The sequence below is a fragment of the Drosophila melanogaster genome, chromosome 3L (assembly GCF_000001215.4).
Source record: "Drosophila melanogaster chromosome 3L".
In the NCBI taxonomy this organism is placed as follows: Eukaryota; Metazoa; Arthropoda; class Insecta; order Diptera; family Drosophilidae; genus Drosophila; species Drosophila melanogaster.
Window position 1 is genome coordinate 3,745,004 of NT_037436.4, and position 26,572 is coordinate 3,771,575.

Genomic DNA, 26,572 nt, shown 5'->3' on the forward strand with positions numbered 1-26,572 from the left:
ATTCAAAATATATTTAACTATTTATTTTTCCTGTGCACGGCACAACATAACGAGCTAAAAGTCTGCAAAGTTGGGCTTAAGGCCAGTAAATTATAATTTGAGTGGCCGGGTGCTGGATGGATAATGACAAAGTTGGTGTATAAACATTTTCCACTTCAATTTACTCTTGGCCTTCTGTCTGCTTATCTCCCAATCTGCTTAGCTCCTACTCATTCTAATTGCCAAACTTTTCCCATCTATGGAAATCCTCATGTGAATTGAATGAGTGGTTTGTGCTGCCGCCATTGTTTTGTTTACTTTAGCGTCAATCGAATTGAAATTTTCGGCAATTTACTTTCTTAGTTGCAAATCAAACTCATAATAGCCATTTCAATGGGCGTGGCGGGATCGAATGTGTGTTTGCGTGAAGCTGATTCTCAAATATTTGCTCAAGTTTGCTGCTACGTCTTTGGTTTGTATTTTCCAAATTGCTTACAATTGTTTGAATTATTTCTGCTAATGAGATTAAAATAGATAGCAGAGGCGCAATAGAAACTGCAATTTGCAGTAATTTAGCCAATTAATTAAGATTCCAGTGAAATAGTAAGCTGTGAAATAGGCTTATCTGCAAAAAGATTAATTTATTTTTCTCTTCAGGTGCTTAACTTAATAACTTCTTCTTTACAAAATTAAAATCACTAGAGATGTGCTTATCGTATACTTTTTTAATTTTCTGTAAACAAATTTTTAATACATATCCATCCAAATTAGGTAATTGCATTTCATATTGAGCATTAAAAAAGAAGCAGCTTTTTCAAATGTTTTCACACTCATTTTAATCTTACAATATTAGGTTTTTTACAAGCACACACAATAACAGCAATATTTCCGTTTAAATTCGTCAACTAAAATGCATTTTGCACACGCACATTTAAATGCACATAAACATTTAGTGTCAACAATAACAAGAGTTAACAAGAGAACACCTTGACTTTGTATTTTGTGGGCCAGCGCGCCAATGTCAATGCACTATTTGTTTAATTTGAAAATGAATGCATCCACTTAGTTGGCAAATATGAATACGTATTTTTGCGACTGTCCGTATGTGCACGATTTTCAATTTCATTCGCGGTCAAAAATATTTATTTATGCTTTTTTTTTTTTTTTTTATTTCTCTTAGCACATAAAAACGGCGCGCAGAAATGCCGAAAGCATAAAAATTTTAAATTAACTTCGCGCTCAAAACACGCCAAAACACTCGGCAATAAATACGCTTAGCAGCTCATAAAAAAATTGGAAAACGCATGAACATAAAAGATTACCCAATAACAACAGAAAGGTGGTATCAAGAAAATTAGGGAAAAACTCAAAAGACGCGTCAATTATCCGTCTCGTATCACATCACAATTTGTTTGGCTTTTTGGACTGATAAACATTTGTTGTGTGTCTCTTTTATATTCTTGAGTGTCGGAGATTTTGTGTTGAGATTTTTTTGCTCTTGAATTGTTTTCTAATTTCGAAATATATATAGATCTCTGAAAATCGTTGTGTTTTCTTTGTGTTCCGACGGGCTCGAGAATTGCCAACAAACTGATGGCCCACGGAAGCCGTTCAAATGTTTTTCATGACATCGCAGCGCCGCGCGAAAAGCGACGAGCGACGAGCAGCGACCAAAACCACACAAGTCGTCGTCCAACCACCCAAGAATTTCGAGAATTGAGAATGGAGATTCGAGCCACCAGAGCAGCAGCATCACCCACTGATAAGCGGCGCAGAGAGAGCTTTCCTGGTGGTTGAACCAACCAGAAAATGCCCATCATCCGGAGCTCTCTTAGTTGGCCAAAAAAAAGAGCCGCCAGCCATTGGCCACGTTGCTCTGTCAATTAGCTACATTATGGCCGTATAAAGCAATTATTAATGACACCTTGCAATCCTTTTTCCACTGCATAATTTAACCGATGCGACAAAGTTTCGTTATAAAACTGCAGTTTTAGATGAGTGTTTGCATAATCCATTGTTTCAAACTTGACTTCAATGCAATATTTATGGAATAAGCAAGTTGGCTAACTTTTCTGGCAGCCATGTATCATTATAGCTGTTACCTAACTATGGCAAACTTTTTAAGCCTCTTTAAAAATTCAGAAAACCATGGTTGCAATTTATCAGAATTAGTTGGATTTAGAGTGCTTAATTTGCAGAAAAATATTGGAATATGTATTTCATATTCTTTGAAAATAATATTATGAAACTATAATATTTAGTAATTATTTGGTCTATTATCTATCTATTGGTTTGTTAAACATTTTTATGAAAAGCGCAATTTTAAATAAATATAATAAAATATGTTATGAAACTAGTGTTATAATGCAATTCCCTAATTTAAAGGCTAGAGAAGACACAAGCATCACTGAGCACTTCGATTTGGCAAGAGCAGGAAAAGCTATGCCATTTTCTCTTGGCCAAGAAAAGCTCTTTTCCTACTCAGGCTGCAATTTCTCTTTCCCGCTCTCATTGGCTATTATTCTGGCAGTGTGTGCGTGTGTTTTGTTTATGCCATGTTTGTTGCCCCGGCTCGAAGCCTGTTGTCTTGCCCACACCCCATTTTACTCGCATTTTCCTTGCTTCCTTTTCCATTTTCCCCTTCATTAATGCACGCCCACAGTCTGATTGAAATCATCAGGCAGGAGTTTTGCGGCTAGCCAGCAAGGAAAATGGAAAATGCAGAACGAGGGGGTTGTTTTCGTGTGCGTCAATGCTGCAGTTGCCATGGTCAGGGCCATATACATACTTATGATGCTATTTGCCTGTTGCACATGCAACCGAAGGAAAACCATAAACCAAACCAACATTATTTGGTTATTATTATTACAGAATTTCCTCATTTAGTATCCTCAGTATCACGCCATCCCTTCAAAAAGCGCACAACAATGGGACCATGAATTTAATCAACATGAAGCGTGGCTGGATTTCCATAGAATGAAAACAAGTTGATGAATTATTGTAATTAAGTAAGAGAGAGCAAAAATGAGCCGGATAGTGAAAAGTACGGGAAAAAAAGGAGGCTGTAGCAAATTAATGCCGAATGGCATGCGGTAGACAAGCAGCAAATTAAAAGAGCCCAAGTCCAAGTCATTAACAGGCAACCAAATAGACTTAACTGTAGAGCATGTCCTTGAATGAAGAATTAAAGACTAAAGTTGAATTTAATATTCCACAATATATTATCATTGTGCTTAATAATCTTAATAAATATTAATATAGAATATGAACATGATCGATATTTTTCCATTACTCTTTTGAATGGATAGTTAATAAGCTATCAGATGCATTTGGGTCGTAGTTGGATTCAACAGGAAACAGGAGAGTTGCGGAAAACTGACGCTTAGATAACTTTTGCGTTGATGAGCAAACACTTCAAAGTAATAACCAGATGCCAATGAGTGCCGCCTTACTCGTTTCCTGGCGCGTCCTTGGCAATGTCCTTCTGCGTGTCCCTGTCGTCCTTTTGGTTCTTTCACCATCAATGCCAGGCTCCATCATTGTCATCTGGCTATGAGGGGCACAAACCCACAATCCACAATAGTGACACGCCGAAAAGGAAGTGTGCCTGCGCCCGTGCCCACAAGGTTAAACATTGGATCTAAATATAAACCAGTGCCAAAGTGATTTGAATTGAAATTCCCAGAATCTCCAGGGCGAAGCCGAAAGCTAATCAAGGCCAGGACCACGTCGAAGGTCCCCAGAGGGGAAAATCCGACTTCATCTCGAATGCGCAACAAGGAAAAGACTGCGCCATAGATCCCAAAAATATGGGTAAATCAAACCAATGTCAACTAGTTAGTATAGAAAACACAAGTTTACACGAGTTTATGGCTGCTACAGCCAGGCAATAGATGCTTTAGAGGCTGAGATATGTGAGACAGCCACGCAATGAATGCCAAGAACGAGGAAAGGGACGGGTAGATGTGGGCCGAAAGAGACAGCAAGCTGGAACAAAGAAAGAGACGGGGAAACTATGGCGGCGGGCGTCCTTCCGCTTTGGTGGGCTCATTGACAAGGGCGATAAAGGGGGAAAGCGGCCAAAAGGAAAAACACAACAAACAACAGATATCTGGTGAGGAATCACAAAAAGGACGGCTGCCAGCATCGAGCAAAATGCCAAGGAAAATGAAAAATAAATAGCAGAAAATTGCAATTGAAATTTTTGGGCCGCAAACAAAATTAAGGACAACGAAGATAAACAACTGTTGGCTAAAAAAAATTTTAGTTTGGAAAACACATGGCTATATTTGTTTTATTTCAATGTTTTGATATAATAAACTCTTTAAACTATTCAACAGATGGCATATGTAAAATTGAAATGAAAAAAAAAACTTTTTTTTAAATTTTTTAATGACCTCTCGTAAGAAAGTTTGATTTTTGAAATATTTGTACAAATTTGTAAATGAAACGCTGCAGTTATTTAGGCAAAACAATAAAGGACAAATAGCAGAACGCAACACAGAAATTGCTTACATAATCACAAAAATACATAGTCAGCGTCAGGGAAAGAGAGAGCATGACACGAATAGAAAGAGAGAGGGCGAGGGAGCCTTGGAGCCTGTGAACTTGGCTTTCAATGTTGTGTGACTTGAACTTGAATTCGCTTTTTGCCGACAAAACGGCACGTGCTGGGAAAATCGAAAAGCTTTTGGCTCTCTTAAAATTTTCCCGGACTCTCTTACGACAATGAAAATGCTCCCTTTTGCATTAAAAATGCGAGTGACGCAAGTTATCAAAAATTTATCAGCAAAAAGAGAAGAGCAACAGGAATAACAATGATGTGCCATTCTCCTCTAAAAAACTAAAAAAAAAAAAAACTATTCCGGGCCATAATTTAGATTTCCTTTTTCCTTTCGACGATGCAAACAGGTTGTTTGCTCGGTAGACAAAGGAACTGGAACGGTGTCCCCAATTTTAGAGTAGATTCTACAGCTTGATTTTTGGGTTAGAAAGAAGCGGCCGAAGTAGCCAGAGAATTGGCCAAATTAAATTTTAATAATTAAATGCACACGGAGACGAAGGCACGTGCAAAATTTGCATGCCAAACTCGTTTAAGAACCCAGCTCAGCGAGCATATGCCGTTGCATAAATAAAATCGCTTTAAAGCGCCCACACTCGACACACCGAATGACAATGACAGGGATGAATCCCGAGTCCTGGATCCAGGATGTTCCCGCCAGGCAATGTCAACTTTGATTGAACGGACAGGACGACAGGGATGCCGCCGCCTCCTCGATTGAGAGGACTCGTCCTCCCCCTGCCCCGAAAGCATTTGCATAAGACTGCGGGACTTACACAATGGTGAGCTGCAGAGGGGAAAATGCGGAAAAGCGGATTGGAAAGTCGGTAGAGAAAATCATGTAAATCGCAAAGGACGCATTTATGCAGGCAAAATAGTCGTTACGGAACAAATCGGGAAGAGCTCTCCAGCAAAATCGATACAAATTATTTTGAATTATTTTTCGTAATCGAACGAAGCGATTACAGTCGTTAGCCCAAGGAGCATTTGAAATTTGCAAGCTACGTGGCATATTTCATTTGTTAAATAATGAGATAGTATTAGGCAGGATTAAAAAATATTTATAAAATTTTACCTAGTTGTAATTAAATTTGGTATTTGTTACTAATATTAATGGTTTGACCAAGTTTTAACTTCCGCAGCAGTATAAATTGATGAGGAAAATATGTAAATACATACGTGTGGCTTTTAAATCAGTCGCATATTATGCGGGCTTAGTCATACATAAATTTACTAAAAGCAAATTCAATTCGCATTCCTTTAAAACCACAACAAAACTGTTTCACATATGAATAACGCCCCTGCGCAAAACTGATCCCAGGAAATCTTGGAAAAGTCCATGGAAAGGCAGGAGGAATAGCTTAGATAAACTACAGAATCCTTGGGGCCGGCGGACGTAATTCATTTTTATGAGCTGCCACAACTTGTTGGCTCTGGACAGCTTGGTTTTAGCCAACTTAACGAAAACAAATGATAATCATTTTCGTTCTCATTTTCCGCCCGCAAAATGCAAATAGACCGAAAAACAAGTCGGCAACTTGGCTTGGCTAAATAGATAAATAGAAAGTCCTGCTCATGGCCAAGGTTGTCTACCTTTTTTGTTTTTGGGACGAGTGCCAAATGGCTGCGACTTGGTTGCAGGAAAATATCCGCGAACAATGGCGAACAAAAGCGAAAAAATCACAGAGGAAATCCTGCAGACAGACGACAGTGACAATAAATATACTCGACTGCAGACAAGTCCAAGGATAAGCCCATAATTAACTTGGCCAACACAACATGTCGAAGCTGAAAGAGAGCAGCTTAAATTGAAATTGTCCTGTCCTACCAGGAACAAAAAAGGACATATAAATCATGCGGGGGGCGTGGAGCCAGTATGGGGAACAAGGTGGTCTACAGAAAATTGTTGCACAAAAATGCGTTGTAATTGCCGAAATCAAATGGCCGTAATTTACGTTGACAAGGACATGGAGGCACAACTACGCTTTTATTTATGCAAATCTCCCAGCACAGGATGCGTGTGCATGTGTGTGTGTGCATGTGTGTGTGTAGGTGGACAGTTGAGGGAGCTGATGGCCAAAAATGTTCCATATTAGAATTATGCAAATAAGGCAGAGTCCACGTCGATGCAGGATTCAGATTGTGCTGAGAAAAAAAGGGGAAGGAAGATGACTGTGTTTAGGTATGCCTAAATGTCCTTGGGCCCATATCCGATCGGAGTTTGTCGAGCGTCGAACAATGGCAGGCAATTTGAGGGACAAGTTTAAGCTGTTTGAAATGTTTAATTTGAACCAATTTCATTTCAAGTTTGCAACGAAAACTTTTGTTCGTCTGCCCAAAAACACACAGACCTTTGGAAATTCGCTTGCACATGCTGCAAATGGTAACAATGGCCACTTCTCAAGAAATTAAACAAGTTTTTCACACCGTAAATTTTTAATTTTAAGCTCAATTCTTTATACAAGTATCTTTTTTGCTAGCTCGATTGAAGGTCAGTTACTTTACTTTAGATAAGGAAAGTGTTTAAAAACGCTTCTATTACCTTAATGCCTTAAATACCAACATATAAGCTAAAGACAACCTCTTTAGAAACCAATATATCCAGTTGAGAATATCCTCTTTTTAACTCAAATATCCCAAATTAGTTACTGCTACTTCGAACTACTCGGTGACTGTAATGTGACACATTAAGCGGCACGAATTGAATTTTCCCCGAAACCGTTAGCCGGAAAAGCCAGCCTGGAATGCCTTTGATCAACGACTCATCAGCTGGTATAAAAAAAAAATGAAAATAAAAAATAATAATGTCAGGACAAGCCGCCGCCGCATACGGAATACTTTAAAAGGAATTCCGAAGGTTCTTCCTTCGCTCGGAGATATTTATGTATAAATTTTTTCCTTTCTTTTTTCGGAGGCGATGGGAAGGTGAAGGACACGGCATCGCATGTCCTTGCGTTTAGTGGCTCTATGTGTGTAATATAGAGCAGATATCCGTTGCTACTCTTCCCCCGTAAATCAACGGAACTGGGGAAATCACTTAGGACCATGACGCTGCCCTGATAAGTTGGCGGTTTCAAAATTAATGGAGACGTTCGCCTTGCTCACGGTTTTTTTGCCCCCAGAAGGCTATTAAATGGGTGTGCGCGGCTTCTAGATTTTACTGCAATGCTTAGATTGCATTTTTTAGCGCCAGATTTTTGATAATTCATGGCCTGAATTCTCCTATCCATTCTTCGAATTTAAGAGCTCTATGTCTTAAATTTCAATTGATTGAACATGATTTGTGATAACCGGCAGAGTGCCATAAAAAATACACTTTAATAAACACAGCCGACGACCCCAAAGTAAAAGCTTTCCAGCAAGCTTTTCCAATGCTACGGTTCTTAGCTGATTTTCCTACTCTATGAAGCTTTCAAAGCTTTTACCTGTTACTCAGCAGCTTATTAACATGTGCTGTTAACTATGTTTTAAAAAAATTCAAATCTTAAACGTTATAAAACTTACGCTATTGAAAACCTGGACACGTTTTTCTTGGGAAAACTCACCTGCAATGAAAGAAACAAGAATTTTATTATTCAAAAGTTGACAAGTCGGTTGGGAAAAAATCAATACAGTAAAACGCACGCTGAAGTGCACTTAAGAAAGGTATTCACACTCACACAATTTCACTGAGAGAAAATAAGTGGAAATAATATTTTATTTCAAATTTAAATGTGCACTCTATTTACCATGGCGTGCCATAGATGTGTTCCATAAGATTTTCTTCTCTTTTAAGAGAGCATTTCAATGTTAAAACATTTTTTTCCCAGTTTATATACACATGATGAGACATATTTCTGAATCTTTTTGTTGCCGTTCAGTAGTCATCAAGTGGCCCCCCAGGCGACGAATGGCGAACAAGCTGAGACGATGAAAAGGGGCTCAGCAGACCACTTAACCTTGATGATCGGCACACTCCAGCTAAGCCCCACCCACAATCCAGCTCCCAAGTGCCACCCTTTCGTTCCCCCAATTCTTGTTCACTCGTTTATTTCGCCTCAGTTACAATTCAAGTCATCAAGATTAATGCGACCCTGTCGCTGGCACGTTGTCAACGAGATAAATCACAACAAATTTGCCCACATGGCGTATGCGCAACATTTTACTTAATTAAGTCTCGGGCTGTCGAAGATAGTTAGTCCACAGGCGAAAGACCAGAAAGTAGATCAGCTCGAAGCCACTGATGAAGGAGCAGCCAATGCAAATGCCCAGAACGCCGCCAACGTTTGCTTTTGGTTAAATAAATATGCATGTAATTTCGGCATGTGTATTTGTGTTAAACGTTAAACAAACTTACACAGCATTTGATACCAATGATAGAGTATATTTGTTTTGTACCGCTGTCGGTGTGGCGTTTTAAATTTAAAATTCAACTCACTTCTCCAAGGATGCAAATGCCCAAGGATTTGTTTATTCAATCTGTAAAACAGTTGATTGCAGAGCGGCAAACATTGCGGACATTGAGCTGGTGACCAGTTTCCTGGATTATTTTAATAAGAATTGATTACCTTTGAGGAATTATAAGAAATTCGAAACTCACTTTCTACCAACTGCAGACATCTTATATTCTCCAAAGTGCAATACCCAAACTTTTGCGTTCTAAACTCGAATGGATACGGCACACACTGGCAATTAATTAGCGTGGCTTTTATTCTACACTCATGAAGGCACTTTTCCCTACTTTCACCCTCTTGAGAAAAATAACAAGCTCGCTTTTCTACGGCATACTCGTTTAATTGAGAATTTCCCTGAAGTTCCATAACTTCTATTTCCACAGCTGCCATTTCGCCAGGGTTGATACTAACTCTACCCTGCCAACTTGGAACATGTAAACTAAAGCCAGGAAGATTTCCATTTAAAGGATATTCATCAATTTGTGAAGAATCCATAAAAAGGGTGAGTTCTCCAGTGAGATTACTATTCCTTAAGACACAACAATTTCCATCATTATATGCTTTTAAAGTAAATAACTTCAAGCAATTGGCAGGAATATTATTCAACTTACACTTGAGTATTAAAGATTCACACGCTGGTGTTAGGGCAAGTAAAAAAGAAGAAATATTCTTTATATCAAGTAAAGAATTTAAATCATCAACATTCTCTGCTTTTACAGACAAAGCATCAAAATATCCAGAAAGCAATGATAATTTATTTAGCCAGTAATCCAGCGATTTGTTTTGAGAACTAACTAAATCATGAGCAGAAGCTAACATATTCCTGTAGCTAAACTTATAACCACTACATATTTTTAGCTCGGGAAAATGTATTTCATCTTCCAAAACTTTTAATTCCGAGAGATCTGCAATTGTTGAATAGCTGAGGAATTCCAGAACCATTGAGAACACTGCATAACTAGCGAAAAGTATGCCAAAGCTAATAAACAAAAACCAGAATATTCTTTGAATTCTGCGTTTTCTAATAAAATACAGCAGGCCGAAGCCGTTGAGGCTTGTTTTTCGAAAATATTCCACAACCGTTTTATTGAAAGCTGTCACAATGCGAGACATTTTGGCGGTACTAAATTGTCTTTCGATGTCTACAGGATATTTTATAGCTTTTCTGTGACTAATTATGATGTTGAGATAGTAGATTATATAGCGAAGATAGCTAATCGAATATCTTCAGTCAAATAAATAACATCAAATTATATTTAATTCAACAAGTGGGGGCGTGGCTGAGTAGCCATTAATGGTAGTGGAAACTGTCGAGTATCGCAAGTCGAACATGCAACGACTGTCAAGTATAATTTACTACAATGTGCTGCAAGATACACAAAGCAGACACACAGATACGTGCAAGAACAGATACACACCCACACACAGGGAATTCTAAATATCACGCTAATGTGAAGGGTTGCATATTAATGGGATTCAGTTGGGGAGTCCCAATTTCTAATGTAAACGATGATTGCCGAATTCTCTGTAAAGCCTTTGAGATGTTTATTTTAAGTGAATAGTAGGTAGCTTAGTCATCTGGTCAAAATTGCAGCATAGAAACGGATTGTATAAATTCTAAGACAAGCTTATAGCTTAAGAAATCTTCTTAAAGTCAAACGGTAAATATTCCAAAAACTTAACTGTATAATTCTATGTCAGCTTAAATCTGTGGCACTTGTTGGTTGCCATAACTATGAATAGAACTAATCAGAAAAGTGTATATGTTTTTGTTGCCCAAAAGCAAGAAATCTTCTCTTTCACACATGCATCCCTCTCTTTCACTTCTAGTACACCCCTCTCTTTCCAGCCACTATAAACCAACTGGGCAAACAAGTTGGAGAACTAAAACGCAATGCGAACAAACAACAACATCTGTGGGATAAAACTAAATAAAAGTGAACAACAAATTCCAATAAGAACCACACACACACATTCTAATGCATTTCGACACACATACGTGAGGAATAGAGAAGAAGAAGCAATCATACAACCCACACACAATAATTTCCGGTTCAATTAAACGCTTGTTTATTTATTTATTTATACGTAGCTTCTACGGGTTTTCCTTCTAAGATCGGAGGAGTAGAAATGTGGAAGGTGGGAACGTTGTGTTTTCGATTTAATTTTGGGGGCATAGACTTAGAAGAAGAAGAAAAAGAGCCAGACGAAATTTCACACATTTGTTTATGAATGAACTTGGCCCAGAGAAAAGGCAAAACAAAAAATTTGGCACAAATGTCAAAAATCAAATGAGTTTTTTGTTGAAATGTTTTGGGAAAACTTCAATGAATAGCTTGCCCACAATAAATTACAATTAAGATGATTTTAGCCAAGCGAAATAAAAGCAGTTCAGAGAAATAGCTACCATAATAAATAGCCAACAAAATAATAAAGTTGTTAATAACCGTGAACAAACCGTGCAAATTGTTAATGCTGTCAAGAAAGTGGCGAACGGATTAGCAAATTGGTTAAGAGCGAATGCCAGCAGCGAAATTTATGCAGCTGCGAAGGCACGAAAATTGCTAAAGGGAAAAAGGGGCAGGGAAAGTGGAAAATGGAAAAGATAGGAGTGGCATTGAAGGGGTAATTCAAGGGGCAGGAAGGCAAGGGCAACTAACCGCAAAATGATTGCATACTTTAATGGGCGAAGCACTTAGGCAGCCTCCTTTCTCCGCTCACACACACACACACACATCGCCCCTTCGAACCCCCTCCTTCGCATTCCCCACCCCTTTCTCCAACTTTCTCTATGGTTGTCTCGATTTCCTCGCTTCCGCTGTAAAATTGCATCTGTAAAAATAGCGCAAAAATTGAATAAAACTAACTGGAACAGAAAAAGGGGGCGGCCACTGGGCGTGTGCAACGCATAAATGTGAAAGGTTAGACTTGCAATGCGTGTCAGGAATGCAAGAGAGCAAAATAGAGACAGAGAGAGAGAGAGAGAGAGAGCGGCGAAAGGGGTAAGAGAAAGCGGCGTGCAAAGAAAGGGTTAAGTGCTTACTCATACTTTGTGGTTTATGGAATGCAAAGGCAAGGAACAGCTTAAGGGTAAAATCCACAGGGATATAGGTGAAGAAAGTAGTGGCTAAAAGGGGGCACTAGGAGCCAAAGGAGACTGCAAAGTGCCCAAAGACATTCGCTGCCTTCGCAGGTCGCAGGAAATACCCGAATCGAGATGGTTCTAGAATGCTAACCATGCAAAAGGCATCTCAAATTCCAGGTGTTAAAAATAAAGTACAAATACACTAAATATTTCGGCACGAATAAGTGAGTGGCAGGTATTTATGACCTTTTGATAAAGACAAAGTAAACTAAAAAGACCTTATGACAATGAATGTGAATGAATTATTAATGTTTCTAATAAGACTATTGATACTTTTTAATAACTGCAATCTTCATCATCAGTCAAGCTTTGACAATCAGGACGAATGCAATAACCACAGAGGTAAACAGAAAAATGCACTTAACCTCTAAACAAGTGAAGCCACCGCCACGTTTACCTAACACACCTTTCATTTCCCAATCTAACCAGATAAACAAACTCAAGGATCCAAAAAGTCCTCAAACATGCACCCAGAAGTGAAAACAACAAGGAAACTGCAAAAGGAAACATCAAAATCACGTTGCACTCAAAAAGGCTATCGAGTAATTTACACACAAAGACCAACAACAAAAAGTAGCAAAATCCGCTGAAAAACCATAAAAAGCTGTAAGAAAAAACAACAAAAATATACACCGAAAAAAAGGCCATGCGAAATTAAAAAAAAAAGAACAAAATAATCGGGTTGCTATAAAAATGTTATAAATTGGTGTTAAGTGAATGTTAAGAACGAAAAACTTAACAGAGAGAGAGAGAGAGCAAAATGAATAAAGAGCGCGCAGGATGCAGAGCGCAGGTTCTCATTTCCGCTTTTGTGACGTCGTCGGTGACGTTGCATAGAAAAATGCGAAACTGCGTGTGCAGCAGGAGGAGAGGAAAACCGAAAAGCGTGACAAAATAGGAAAAAGCCTCAAGCCTGCGATTCTTTCTTTCCGCCTGGGATTTTTATTTTCCTTTGGGAGCCGCCTAATGAGCGGAAGGAAAACCGAACGAGTGAGGTGGGAAAATTGTGGGCGGCGACAGGTTGACGATTGACGGTTGAGCAGCATTTAGTGGAAAGCGGATCTGACAGTTAACACAAAACTTTTAAAAAACTTTTCTTAAAATTAGTCTAGAGCTTTTGATAATTCATCTTCATCACAAAAAAATAATTTTGTAAAACTTTCAAAGATGACAGAGTTAATTAAGGGGAAACTCTTTCGTTTTTCATAAAGTTCAACATTAACTGTGGAACATAAAAAATGGGCAAATGACTTATTTACAAGTATCAATACTATTATTTTCATACCTTTGAAACAAGCACAACCCATGATGTAGCCCATCATCAGCGTGGCTTTGATGTCGCCCTTCAAGCTGATTCGCTTGTCTCTCCAATTAATTTCTTATCCTTCGATTTTTTAAGGTTGTTGGAGTAGTTGTTATTGGTGATTTGGTTGGTGTTGTTGAGGTTGGGGTCTTGGGAAAGTGAACGACATCGGGAAAAGTGTGTTGTTAAAAATGGCAGCTATGGGAAATACACTTAATCTTCCGCCGCTCTCTGTTTTCTCGTCCATGTATTATTTAGCACGCAATCTGGGTTTATGGGACCTTAGCGTCGGGCCTTATCACTCTTAACGGTTAACGGGAATTTATGCAATAAGCCCCATGAAACTTTTATTTATTATTGCAGACCGTACATCATTATTAACACACGCACACAATAGCTTTGATTTACACTTGACTTTATCACATATGCGAGTTGTTGATTGGTGTTTTGTAGTTGATTGGTGTTGTTGGTGTCTATAGCTAATAAAGCCTTTCGATTTGATTTCGCTTGACGTTTTCGCTTTTTATATTGATTATCACTTAGAATTGGTTTGGGTTTCTTATGCTGCCTTGCTTTTTGTCTTGCCTCTCTGATTGCTTTTCCTTATTTGGCGCTCTGCTCTCGGAATTATCTTTGTGCGATGATTGGGGAAAATGTACTCATTCTCGATGATTTCACTCGTTGCTGCTTAATATGCCCGTCTTTTTGTTGCTCTTTTTTTCAGTTTCAGTTCAGTTGTGCGTTTGCATTTTATACTATATTTTACGTGATTGTGCAATTGTTGTGGTTTGGTGTTTGTTGTATTTTAATTTATAGTATCACAAAAGAGAATCTCTGACAGGCCACCAGCAGGAACCAATTAAAATTGTTATTAATAATTATGCGAAATTAATCATAAACATTTAAGGAAGCTGTAAACGCTTTTTGTGCTTGTATTTCGGTTTTCGGTTTGAGGAACATTTTTCGGGGTTGATAAATTGGATGACTATATGATGAAAGCGACGCACGGAAGAGGGCATTTACTCGGAAAATGTATTTTTAGCAGGGAGATCAAACAAAATGCGTCAAAGTGCCGGCGAAAAATTGGTTATTAATTTCCAGTAAATTCAATGTCATTGATTTCAGTCCATTCATTTATATATTCATTCATATAACTTATTTCATTTAGATTGTATTTGTTTTCCGTAAAAACTAAACGCGAATTCTTAAGCATCAATCACGAGCACTAATCATTATATCTTTATAACATAGCGAACACATAATCCAATCCATAAATCTTCTTAAGTTGAAATTTGTATTGTTGAATGCATAAATTGTGCTAATTTGTATGCAATCTTTTCCATACTATCACAACACGAATAAAAACACATTTTAATCGATTTGAAAAATGCCAAAAGAAAACATTTTACGCAACCAGCTTTGGTCACTCAAAAACGCCCACAACCAATTTTACACATGGTTTAAGTTTCATTGGAACTTCAAATGGGCAATGCTACCCACTCGAAAGCTACTGGCCTGAATTGCGACCATATTTGCTTAAACAAGCAGCCCATTGTCCATAAATAAGCGGCAGACACAAACAAAAACACTAGCTGAGAAACTGTCAGTGGCCCAAATTGATAAAGATTATCCGAAAGCCAATGCGACAGGCACGGGCCACGATGCCAGAAATGAACAAAAATGAAAACATATGCACATATATATATATATATATATACAAGAAAAACTCTGACTGCATTGATAAAAAATCCACCAGCAAAAATTCCAATTGAAATTGAATTCAAGCTGAAAGTAATGGGATCTTATTCAATGGGATTCCGAGAACAAATAAGAACCGCGAAAAGGCAGAAAGAAAAAGTGAAAAATAAAATACCGGAAGTTGCAGTGAGACAAATTTCTCGCCCGCCAATTGTTCATAATTAAACACACACACACATCAGCAGCAAAGCGAAACAAACATGGGAAATCAACGGACGACCACCACATCAAGTATACGCCACCATAAAAGTGAATTTTTTGCGCGCGAGAATTATAATTGATGGCGCCCACATACAGTACCAATATCTCTTCCATATCCATATCGCTCCCCATCTCTCGCAGCTATCGCAGTGTGGATTTTATGGCCCCGGCTGGAGGTCAGTAGCACATGCCCCGCGCTTCCAGAGGTGAACAATTTCGAGGGGGACGGGGCAAGACATTGACATTGTCATCATTCGACTTTTATGGCGCCTTTAAAAATGTATCTCGAAATTGTTGCCATCGCTGGAGCGAAGATGGCGAAATGCGAGATGAGTAGCAAATGGAGGAAGTGATATCAGAGGTGGGATAAAGAATTTTGAATACCCTTGCAATTTAAAAGGAAAGAAATATGAGTATTATTTTGTAAATTTTTTATTCACATCTAAAGTTCTTAAAACCTGCACCTGTTATTCCAGAAAGTTGCAAGACCCTTCAAAAAATGGTAGTGTATTAACATGAAATGAAAAATGAAAAACTGAAAGATTTTTGTGTGCTGCTCGGTTTGTTTTTCGCCCATTTGCTCTTTTGGCTCTGCCTTTGGCAATATGTTTACACTGGGGAATGCGAAAACAATAAATCGGGAAAACGGCGAAAAGAATTTCCTAATTAATGAGCTCGAGGGTCGAGGCGTTCGAAATACTTGTGTATATATATCCTGAGAAATATAAGTTTGAACAACAAATTAGCCGAGGCCCAAGTGGATCGACCACCCACCCTGCCGCTGGAGAAGTAAAATTCGACGCAGGAAAAGCTCTGAAATAATGCCGTGAAAATGGAAAATGAAAATGCGAACCCTGTTGAGTCATTTGCATGTGTTGGTTGTCTGGCGAACAGGAACCGGATATCCACATGCCGGAATTACGAGCGTCGGACATGCAACCAAAAAAAAAAAAGAATATACATAGGTATAGGTATAAAAATGGGAGTGGTGGTTAGAAATGGGCGTAGCACGTCTCTATTTGGTCACCCCGATTGGGCTATTGACTTTGCACCCGTACCCTGCTGTTTTTTTTTTCTCAATTTTAATTAGCCAAATTAAATTCGCATACAAACAAAACACAGCTGTGAATGAAAATCGATTTAGCGCTGCCGACTTTCCACATTAATTTTCATTATAATGGAGAGATGTTGCCGGTCCGCTGGGAGGGTAAACAAATTGAAACGAATTCATTCATCAGGTGACCTCAACTAATGAGCCGGTATGCCAAAGCAAATAAGGCTAGAAAACCGCATACAGGTGGAAAACGTGGAAAATTTTAATTCCATTGTGCGGTAAAATCCAATATTCAACCTATATAATTATGCTTAGGTCTGAATTTAATTTTGTAAAGTATGCGATTGATTACAAACAACTAATCAAGTTTTTTCTGATTACCTACAAACCGCTTTCAAGAATCTACGGCTTATCACAACCGCACCATTCTTCAAACACCCTTGATGAGTAAGTTGGTGCAATCTTCGAGAAATGAAGCGAGAATAATATAAATGACCTGCTGAGATAAAGAATGTCGTGACTTTCTGAGGCAAGGCAGTGGAAAACTCCACACACTCCCACCATTGGCCCCAACTAATTGCATTATCTGGCTGACTCAATTTGGTATTGTGTACTCTATACATAGATATATCCCTTATCTTTCGCTATGCGGCTTTAATGAGATTTCAATTTTGGGAAAGCGCCGAACCAAGAATGGGATCTTTATTAGATTAAAATGCGGTGATGGTTGGGAATGGCAAAGGCAAATATTATATAATAAATTATATAGCACTGGCTAAGCAAATATTTTATCATAAATTGTATATCTGGTTTACTCAACAAACATTGTATCATAATTTGTGTCTCTTTCTTTCTCATGCGATTTGACTTATTTTTGCTTGCTTATAGTTGAGCAAATATTTAACCAGATGATTAATCAGTTTTCTTTTATAAATGTTCTTAGTACCTAAACCAAATAGAAGATACTTGAGCTTATGTGGAATTACAATGGGCTTTAATAATTTTATGAGTTATGAAATCGTAAAATTATTACATCGTTAGTGTATACAAATCGTCAAGTGAATCACAATCCTCCAGAGCAAATAATATATTTTAAAAAAAAACTTGTAGATATGTACATCTTCCTTTGTTGACTCAATATCTATTCGCTGGCAGTTCAATATACCCTTATCTTTTTCAGTAAACTTCCATTTTTCCTTCAGTGGTCATTAACTCTAAGTACTTGGCCATAAAACTGAAACTAATGGCCATAACTCACTTAGGTAAGCTCCCAGCGGGAAATGGAAAATTGAGCAACAGGAATCATCGGACGCCCCGTTGGCGCGATGGATGAGTGTTCACTGTACGGCGCACTCTCATTACAAAGTGCGTGACCTAGCCCAACAATAAGTGAAAAGTCATTTGCTCAGCGGGAAATGCTATCAGTTTGGAGCCTGACACTATATTACAAAGTCGAAGAACTTAAGCTCAAAATGATTCATCGCTGGATAAGCACAAATAACGGTAAAAATAAAGCTTAGCCATTTGTTAGTCAAATGATTTTGAAATCATCACACACACAATAGCAAACAGACTCTTCACACAGACACACACTGATGCACGGCAGGAATGCAATGGGAAAACAAACAGGAAAAAGGTAATCGACCTCGTCGCAGAAAAATGATTGCACAAGCTATAAGGCCACGAAACACTCAAACGGAACTGGTTTTAAAAAATATTAATAATTTTCATACAAATGCCTAATGAATACTTGTAGGCATTTCGTTTGATTTGCAATTAAAACCCGAAAATTTTAAACCTATAGAAAGGCAAACATTTTAATAACAATGCATGCCGCATGAACTGGGAGAGAAAATATTAGAAGGATATACCTAGAGAGCGGTGAGAAAGGAAAACAAAGGGAGAGCAAGAAAGAGGAGAACGAGAGAATTGCAGAGAAACGGCAAAAAGGGAAAGAGAGCCGCCCAATGGCAGGCAACACTTTTCGCAGCCGTCAACGCTGCGTATGCGTAATGTGAGCGAACAGTCAACAGAAAGTGGAATGGCGGAAAATTAAAGTTTACTGCACGCCCCCGTCTGCCCCTTTTAGACTTTTTTTGTAAAATTCCCACAGCCCCCCCCCTGTGTGGCACCCCCCTTTTTTTCGACAGCTCCAACGACTTCCTGACGTGCAGGCGAGCGCAATTTATGGCGTGGCAATGCGTATTGCTCGCAAAAGGGGATGGAAATGGAACAGTGGCGCCTCCCCAAAGGGGGCGTACAATAAGGCAACACCCTGCAGACGGACACTGGCGTATCCTTTTCTAGACTAGACCACATAAACATTAATATTCATCACCTTAAATGGCTGCTATTCGTGTGAAATATACATATACATATACATATACATACATATACATTTTCAGACGAATGTCTACTTCTTAGTTTTGGGGATTCCTCCGAAAGTATTATGTAGTTAAAAATTATTTTGATTCGAGTTTCCAAAAAAATCTATATTGAATAATTCAACAACAATTCTAGTAGTCTAAAATCTAAAAACAAAGTTTAGGCCACACTGCGTATTAGTAATGGCTGTCAAGGAACTCGTTTTTTTCACCCACATTTTTTTTTATCTTTGCTTATCTTTAATAAAAACTAAAAAAAAAACAGAGAATCACCCTGTTTCCACAGACATGCATAAATTAAACTGCATGTTTGGTCAGGGAAAAGTGGGCGGAAAAGTTCAACCGTGTTTAATTTGCCTTCTTACACTTTTCCTCTCTTTTTAGCCCTAATGCACTCGCATACTCGCATGTTGCATTTGCACAAAAATTTCCTTTTTGTGTTTTTCCTTTTTGGAACGAAAATATTTTTGTTTCGCTTTTGTCGGCTTTGTTCGTCGGCGAAATGAAGGAAAATACAAGAGGCGAATGTTTTCTTTTTTGCAGCTTTCTTTTGTTTTTTTTTCCCCTGCTGCTGGTTCATTTGGTTTGTTGTTTGTTTTATGATTTTGTGGGCGGCACTGACGAAGCAGCGTTGTCCCCTCCCTTACCCTGAAATTCCTTTTATTTTTGTTGTTTTGTTCAGTCAATTTAAATTGCATTTATTCAAATTTCGCTGACAGTGCTGGCGGTTTGCAAAGAATGCAATGACTGAGCAAAAAACTATAAGCAGCGGTTTCATTAAGGAAATGGAAAAAGTTTGCAGGTGGCTACCACAAAGTAAGTTTACGAGGTCGGGAAACAAACTAAAAATCCCAGAAAACTAAATGTTGCTTACAAATTCGATTGGATGGGTATGAATCAGCTGTTCTGCAAGTCCAACCGATTTTGATATATTTAACAAGATAAGAAACGGGCTGCAAAAACGGTTTGATGCCAATAGCATGTGACTAATTGGGTGATATAATATTTACGATTAAATAACATATTTCTACAAGCCTAAATAAGCAGTGAGTACTTTTAAGCTGTGTTCCCCTCTATCAAGATCTCCTTGTGTTTAACTGCGAAAATATGGAAATTGTGATATGAACCGGTCTCAAATCTAACCAAATATGACTAATTGTGACAAATAACAAATTAATTTTCTAGTAAAGTACTTTTGACCGAGGAAATCTCATATGTCGTAAGCTTTGAAGACATTACGAATCATCAATCAACATCAAGGTTTTGCCAATATGACATTGTTTTAACAAAGATATATTCAATTTTTTATATTGATTCACAATTTCTTTTAAGTATAGAGTGTATAGTTATCCACTTCCCACGGTCACATTCATTATCTTTTCCGTTCTTTCCAACTTTGTGGCAAGTGCATTTGGTAAACAAAATTCCTTCACCAAATTTTCAATGAGCACTTGAGTCCCCCATTCTACCCATTCCAATATTCGCGGCTGATTGATGGGTGCAGTTAGTAGTTTATGGGCGGTAGTAGTTTACGATAACTTCCTCATCGGCGTTTGTTTACCCTCCTCGAAGGGGCGGAATTTAGAGAACTGGGAGAACCGGCGTATATGCCCATGTGACTCCGAAAATAAAAGCACAAAAAGCGAAAGGTAAACAGAAGGTCGAGTTAGTTAGGTGCAATTACTTTTGCGTATCGTTATTGGCCACTACACTATTATTATGCATTATATGACGTAGACGGGGTAAGTAAGTTAAACTACGTATTAGTTATAAAGCACTTTACTCGCATAATTCTGCAGTAATATCTACGATTTCCTATACCGTTTTCATTCGATTTTCGGCTGTATTTTGTTTTATTATTTTCTATATATTTTCTTTTTTGTTTTCGACGGACGCGACGAGAACGCGTTATAATGTTAACTGAACTGTATGAGAACTGAATCGAATGGAATCGGGTTTCCTATAAAAATGCCCCAACGAAAAAAACGAGAGAGGAAGAGAGCGACGAAGAGCGGGAATGGAGGAAGCGGCAATAAAAGAGTAAGCTCCACCGCTCTTTACGAAATCGAAATATAAAATAAACAAAAGCGCAAAACGTGCGCAGACTGTGCGAAAGAGAGGGCGCTAGAGATGTAACCGTATGCCGGTTGCAGCCTCCCGTGCGAGCGAAAGAAAGGGGTAGAACCGGCCAGAAAGAGAGCGCAACATCCAGATGCAAACGACAATAAAAAGCTTCAAAGTTAAGTCAACAAGGCAGCGCCATGAAAATTTAATAGTCATCAAAAAAGAAAACAAACTGGACGATAAATGTACGAGTCTGTGCTAATTATCAGAAGAATATCAAGATTGAGATGGAAGAAGGTAGCCGAATGCTCTGGAGATTCCACAGCAGCAGTGCTTTATGCTTATTTAAGTGCCATGGCAAGTCTCTCAGGCATCCCTTCATTTTTCAGTCACAGTCTGCCCTTCCTAAAACCGAACTAAATTTAAAAAAAAAAATTTTCTATATAAAATGTTGGTTTAAGTCGCTTGAAACATTTACCTCTGTAGAAATATATAACTATACTTTTAATTAATACGTTTTAATAGCTATAGAAGTGTTATATTGAAGTTTTACTGTAACTGTCTGACAATCTCATTCAGTTACTTGCGATAAACTTTTAGTAAAGTGCCGCAAGTGCTGAGAAAAGATTTGAAAAGTGAAAAAGCAAACATGGATACATTTGCATATGTGTGTATGTACATATGTATGTATGTACATCAATGGGTGTGCGTGGGTGACCCTTAACTAGGCGTTAACTGAGCTCAAATGGGCTTTAAGTGTCTCTAATTTATGGCTTATGTTGATGACGAAAACTAGTGGAAAAGACAAGCGCAATGATCACTTAAACGTAATGGTTAATGCCCATATTGCAGTGGCTATAAAACGTCTAAAGAATACCCATTTTAAATTATTTAAATGGACATATTTTTAAAAATTTAAAAATTTAGGACTCATTTTTTTTGAATTCCTATTCTTTGAATTGAGAAACTGCTTGAAATATGATAACATAAATTGTGTTGCATACTTGGCGGCTGCATGCTGGAAAATTCATGTAGATATCATGTAGAAGACGTGTAAACTAAAATCATTTCAGATTTGGTTTGTTTAATACAACCATTTTTGCAATAATAAATTACTTTTTAAGTTGTATAATCAAGTAATTTATACAAAATAAGGATATCATTTTGCATGATTTTTTCTTGTACCCCAATAAATCCTCATAGCTCCATTCATTCATAATATCAAATAAATTTTTCTATGTCGACACTCACCGTTATTGTTGCTGATGGCGAATCGCTGCTGCAGCTGCTGTGCCAGCGCCTGGTGGTGCTGGGCCAGTGGTGTTAGGGGTGGTGGTGGTTGCCCCACCCCCAGTTGCTGGGGCGCCGACTGCGAGTGCGGAACGCCGCCGCTGAGGGAAGACGTGTCCGAGGAACCGTCTCCACCGCCGCCGCCGCCACCCACTAGGCCATTGGCCATGGAATTCTGTGGATTCTGGTTCTGACCGTTGAACTGCTGCACGGAGATCGAGTTGGGAAGTCCCTGGTTCAGCTGCTGCTGGGCGGCGGAGATGAGCGGATTGCCGGTGGTGGCATTTATGGAATTATTGGCCTGGCTCATGGAATTATTGTGGACGGCTGAGTTGAGCAGGGATCCATTCGCGGTGGCTCCACTATTGCTGTTGTTATAATACGACTCCTCGCCTGCAATTCAAAAAAAAACACAGATAATCAATGTCCTGTTTGTAAGTGAGTCTTTAGAAATAGCAGCTAGACTATACGGAAATACACAAATGTCTAGACGTTCCTTTCTTTCTTTCTGACTTTCGCAAACTTTGTAAGTAAGGGAAGGAGAGGGAAGGACTAACAAAAATTATTATAAATTATTTTAAAAAGATTTTTGAAGAATAAGCTATGGTTCAACATTTATAAACTTGGCTTAATAACCACTAACATAACACTAGCATAAAAACTTTTAAAAATCGACAGGTTGATTAAATTTTAGAAATACATTGCCGAACACCGCTTTAGATAACTACCCATTCATAAAAGCTCTATTTAAGGTTTATATAGCGACAGCTTTCTCTTGGCAAAAGCCTTTCTCTGAGTGGCGCCATCTGTGGTCGAGTGGCGGCATAAAACTGCTTGCTTTGCCTGCCGCAAGCAGCTCAAAATTGAGGTAGGTTCTGAGTTCTTGCAGCATAGCCCACCGCCCCTTTCCTTTTCCTCCACAATCTCATTTGAATGCATTTCGCGTTTTATTGTGGACGGCTGTTGCTTGTCTTGTTTCCCCTTGGATGCCTCAACTGGCCATGGGCATGGACAATTAGCCGCCACTGATTAATTGACATTTAGCGGAAAAGTCGCGACTTGGCGACGACTTGCAGCAACTCGTAAAGTTGTAAAAAGTAAACCGACAAGGCGCCTCCTTGAGGTACACGCCCCCATTGCCGCCCCTTATGTGCCTCCTTCGCCCATTGCACTGAGCAAAATATTAGTTAAAACACGAATTTTAGGCATCTTTAAACGTTCAAGCGCGAATTCTTTAGCATCTATAGATTAAGCTTCTGCTATTTTCTCTCTCTGCATAGCCCCATTTGTTTTCGTCTTTCACCACAACACGGCCAATTGACGAGCTGCCAGTCACAGCTAAACTACGCAACTCAAGCGGAAGGAAGACGCTTCTTCTTTGGCAAGCAAACAATTTAGCAGAGTGCTAACCTGTCTAGTTACGCAGATCGGGCAGATGGCGGTGGGGGCTTCGAGGGGGGGAGGGATATCACACTATAAGCCTTGGCTATATCGTGCGTGGCTTATGGCCAATTTCCGTTATGCTTGCGCTTTGCTTTTGCTGCTCTTCTAGCTAAGCCGTAAGCAAAACTTGCCAGCAATTGGCAGCCAACAAAAAGTTTTGTTGCACATGGCAAATAAAACAGAAGAAACTAAAGAGGGAAACAAATAAAACAAAAGAAATGGAGGGGGTATCCAAAAGTTGTGGGAATAATCAGCAAGTTAATTTGTGCGATTGGCACGCATTAAGAGATATAACAAATGTATATTTCAGCTGGAGTCTTATGTGATTTTACTTTTATATAGAATGGATTTGATGTAAATACTGCTCAAGAATTCACTCGAATGGTATTTTCAATATATTCTTAATTAAATTAAAGTAAAGACTATTTATTTAGGATATAATATTTTTTGAAAACTTACCTGGTTCTGGAATATTGCCCAGGGGACTCTCAGGCATTAGAATCCCCTTTTGCACTAGCTCATCACGATTGGCACGCACAGAAATCTTACGCTCCAGGGCTAAAAAAAAATCATATTAATTAATATTAGAAATACTACATTTTGCATGCATTTGATTTACTTACATTTGGAGGCCGCCTCGAACTTCTCGCTCTTCTTTTTCCGTCGCCATTTCCAGGGCTTAAAGAATCTGCCCAGGGCACTGAGTTTGCTCTTCCTTTCCAAAGGTGGCGTCCTAGTGCCCGAACCCAGGCTATTTGTGCGTATGGCAGCTCCATTCTGTTTCTTAGCTGCAATCGAAAACGAAAACGAAGAGGGGCAAATTAGTAATTAGCATACATGGTAAAACATTTCAATGAAAACGCTCTGCCGGAAACGGAAGCGGGCGTTCCCCCATTTTGGGCCACCGCTTATTAAATGGACGCATTCCACGCCCACTTTTACCGCTACTGCGGCTTTTGTTTTTTTGCTTTTCCTGAAATATGTGTGCAAACTGCAATTTCATACGATTGTGCAATCATTAGCGAAATGCTTTGCAAGCTAGGAATTCAGTAATGGATTTATTCACAACAAAGAAATACAAAATGCACTGCCAACGGTGCGTAAAATCCTATTAGGCAGGTCATTAAAAGGGAGGATTTTTAAACAAAGTATTGTATAAAAAATAACTGCTAATTGCACTTCAAGTTAAGCGAAATTGAATTTACTTTCCAATTTTAAATATGTACTCCAAATTTGAACAAACCATCAATCTTTTCCCTTTCATCGAACGCAAAAGATAAACTTTAAATTGAACGTCAAAGGCTTATAAATATATTCACTCAAGCGAATGAAGTTTCCCAGTGGAATATTTGTATTTTCATTCCTTCAACTGGACAAATATTTAAATTCCTACTCTGCTATTTGAGGCTCCATCTCAGTTTGCATTGGAAAATCTCTTTCCCAAACAATTGATGCCGAGAAAATGGGAGAAATACATACCCGTAAATCAGCAAAAGGATGAAGATAAGGCAAAGAAAAGTCAACAAAAACAGCACTAGATATGTCGACTCATTCCGAAGTTGGACCGACCAATCCCGCCCACTTTTCCCTGCTCTTGATGCTGCTTTTTCAGATAAGCTCTGGCATACAACAACGTGAAGCATAAAAAAGACTACACCCACATGGTGAAAAACTTCGAAGTGCTGCCTGCATTGAAGCGTTGAAATTAGGCTACCTGAGCCATAGGAGAAAGATGTGGGGGGGGGGGGTTTGTTGGGCACTTGGAGGTAGAAAAATAAAGGGGAACCAACTGTAAAACTACTGCAAATGGGCTAACAACTATTTGGCTTCCTGATCTTCTTACCATAACTGGGCTTCTCTCGCAGCGACTGCTCCAATTGTGGTCAATTGTTGGTCAACAGCAGCCGCCAGTTACATAATAAAAACTGTGCGAAAAGGAGGACACACAAGTGAAGTGAGTCCAGCATCTTTAAGTTGCTTCTAGTTTCGTTTTGTGTATCTCGCAAATGTGTGTCACTTTGAGGGAATTACTTTGGCCAACAGCAGACGCCCTACAAAGAATAACAGCTAGGAAAATCTTCGACTCATTTCGAATGGCGCCAACAAAGAGAATCGCGCAGCGGCGGGGGAAATGCGGAAAATACCCGGAAAATTGGGTGACAAATTCGCTTGGTGAACATGTTTAGTTGAAAAGAAATGCCAACAGTCGCTATTTAGTTTCGTTTAATATAAGAACAGTGAATATGTTAGCTCATCTTTAAAATCACTTCAACATTTAAGTCCTAAAATAATTAACTTATAATTGGTTTAATTCACATGCAAAGGAAAATGACTTAATTTATAGCAGCGCTTTTCATGATGTTTGTTTTAATAAATTTATTCATATGGCTGGGAAAAAATAACCCATTGCATCTTCCCACACCGAGCAGTTAATTAATTTCAAACTAATTTGTTTCCCAGTCCAAAAGATCATAAAATCGGCATACCCAACCGGCTGGTAAACAGATATTACACATCATCAGAATCACAGCACGAGACCAGAAATTGTTAAGACGAAATGGCAATTTCGGACGCGTCTTCCCCAATTTCCGCGGCTGTTTCCCCGTTTTTTTTTTTTTTTTATGGCCCAAAGGGAAAACCAAATACAAAATAAGGCAAATAATGTGCGCTATATGCAAAACACACGAAAATAAACAACGCAGTCGACGTTGTCGTCATTATATTATTTTTATTTCATTTTCTTTACACGATTTTCTGTGGCGAGAACCGGTTTGGGGAGCATCGTTGGACGTTTGAATGAATGCAGCAGCTTCCAAGATTTTGGCAACAACAACCAAGTACAACAAAAGCCAGTGAAGGGCGCGGCAAAAGCAACAGCAACAATATCATTAAAAAATAACCAAACAAAAAACAGCAACGGGTTTTCGCGAAAGTTGTTGTCATTGTTCGCTTGTTGT

At 38.7% G+C, this 26,572-nt stretch overlaps 2 protein-coding genes across 10 annotated transcripts in view; both read right to left on the reverse strand.

Annotated features, from left to right (window-relative positions):
• The window catches only part of CG32264 (uncharacterized protein), a 91,634-nt gene that overhangs the window by 30,178 nt on the left and 34,884 nt on the right, over positions 1-26,572 (reverse strand). For 6 of the 9 annotated variants that reach the window (NM_206268.4, NM_001104025.2, NM_168037.2 and 3 more), the window contains 3 exons: positions 24,239-24,403; positions 24,075-24,173; positions 22,134-22,565 (listed from right to left, as the gene is read on the reverse strand). In NM_206268.4, coding sequence (NP_995990.3) covers positions 22,134-22,565; positions 24,075-24,173; positions 24,239-24,403 — 696 coding nt within the window. Of the gene's footprint in view, positions 1-824; positions 1,582-13,403; positions 14,256-20,639; positions 20,729-22,133; positions 22,566-24,074; positions 24,174-24,238; positions 24,404-26,572 lie in introns of those variants that run through there. The other 3 variants (NM_001259678.1, NM_001202114.1, NM_168039.3) reach the window with 3 other exon arrangements.
• ppk27 (pickpocket 27) lies at positions 8,690-10,198 on the reverse strand (the record flags this gene model as incomplete). Its single annotated transcript, NM_139569.2, has 3 exons — positions 9,120-10,198; positions 8,877-9,059; positions 8,690-8,808 (listed from the first exon to the last, which is right to left on the reverse strand). The coding sequence occupies exons 1-3, from the start codon at positions 10,084-10,086 to the stop codon at positions 8,690-8,692; spliced, it is 1,269 nt and encodes a 422-aa protein (NP_647826.2). The 5' UTR covers positions 10,087-10,198.